This window comes from Myotis davidii, unplaced genomic scaffold, assembly GCF_000327345.1.
Source record: "Myotis davidii unplaced genomic scaffold, ASM32734v1 scaffold1364, whole genome shotgun sequence".
In the NCBI taxonomy this organism is placed as follows: Eukaryota; Metazoa; Chordata; class Mammalia; order Chiroptera; family Vespertilionidae; genus Myotis; species Myotis davidii.
In genome coordinates, this window is record NW_006295736.1 from 829288 (window position 1) to 829622 (window position 335).

Sequence of the window (335 nt, forward strand, 5' to 3'; positions counted from 1 at the left end):
GTCACCGATGCCACCCCCGCGGGCTGCACGGTGCGTCCCTCCTCCATCAGAGCCACCCTCCCCGTCGCTGAGACGCAACACACACAGGAGACGCGCCTGGAGCAGGGGGGGCGGCCCTTACCGTGAGCCGCTCGGTACAGGCCGCTGGCGCTGCCCACTGGGGGCCCGGGCGGGCTGAAGGCCGGGTGGTGCGGGGGCGTGGTCACTGGAAGAGACGCAGCGTGAGCAGGGCCGTGACCCCGGAGGCAGGGCAGGGACCGGGGGTACCCTTCCCTCCGTCCTCACCATACGGCGTCGGCGGAGACACGGGGAACGCCGGGGTGGGTGATGCGGAG

The 335-nt window shown here is 73.1% G+C and overlaps 1 protein-coding gene across 1 annotated transcript in view; it reads right to left on the reverse strand.

Annotated features, from left to right (window-relative positions):
* LOC102760569 (tensin-3) overlaps positions 1 to 335 on the reverse strand; it is a 61535-nt gene that overhangs the window by 39828 nt on the left and 21372 nt on the right. Inside the window, exons 11-12 of the mRNA XM_015568212.1 lie at positions 286 to 328; positions 122 to 205 (exon numbers count right to left, since the gene is read on the reverse strand). Coding sequence (XP_015423698.1) covers positions 122 to 205; positions 286 to 328 — 127 coding nt within the window. The remainder of the gene's footprint in view (positions 1 to 121; positions 206 to 285; positions 329 to 335) is intronic.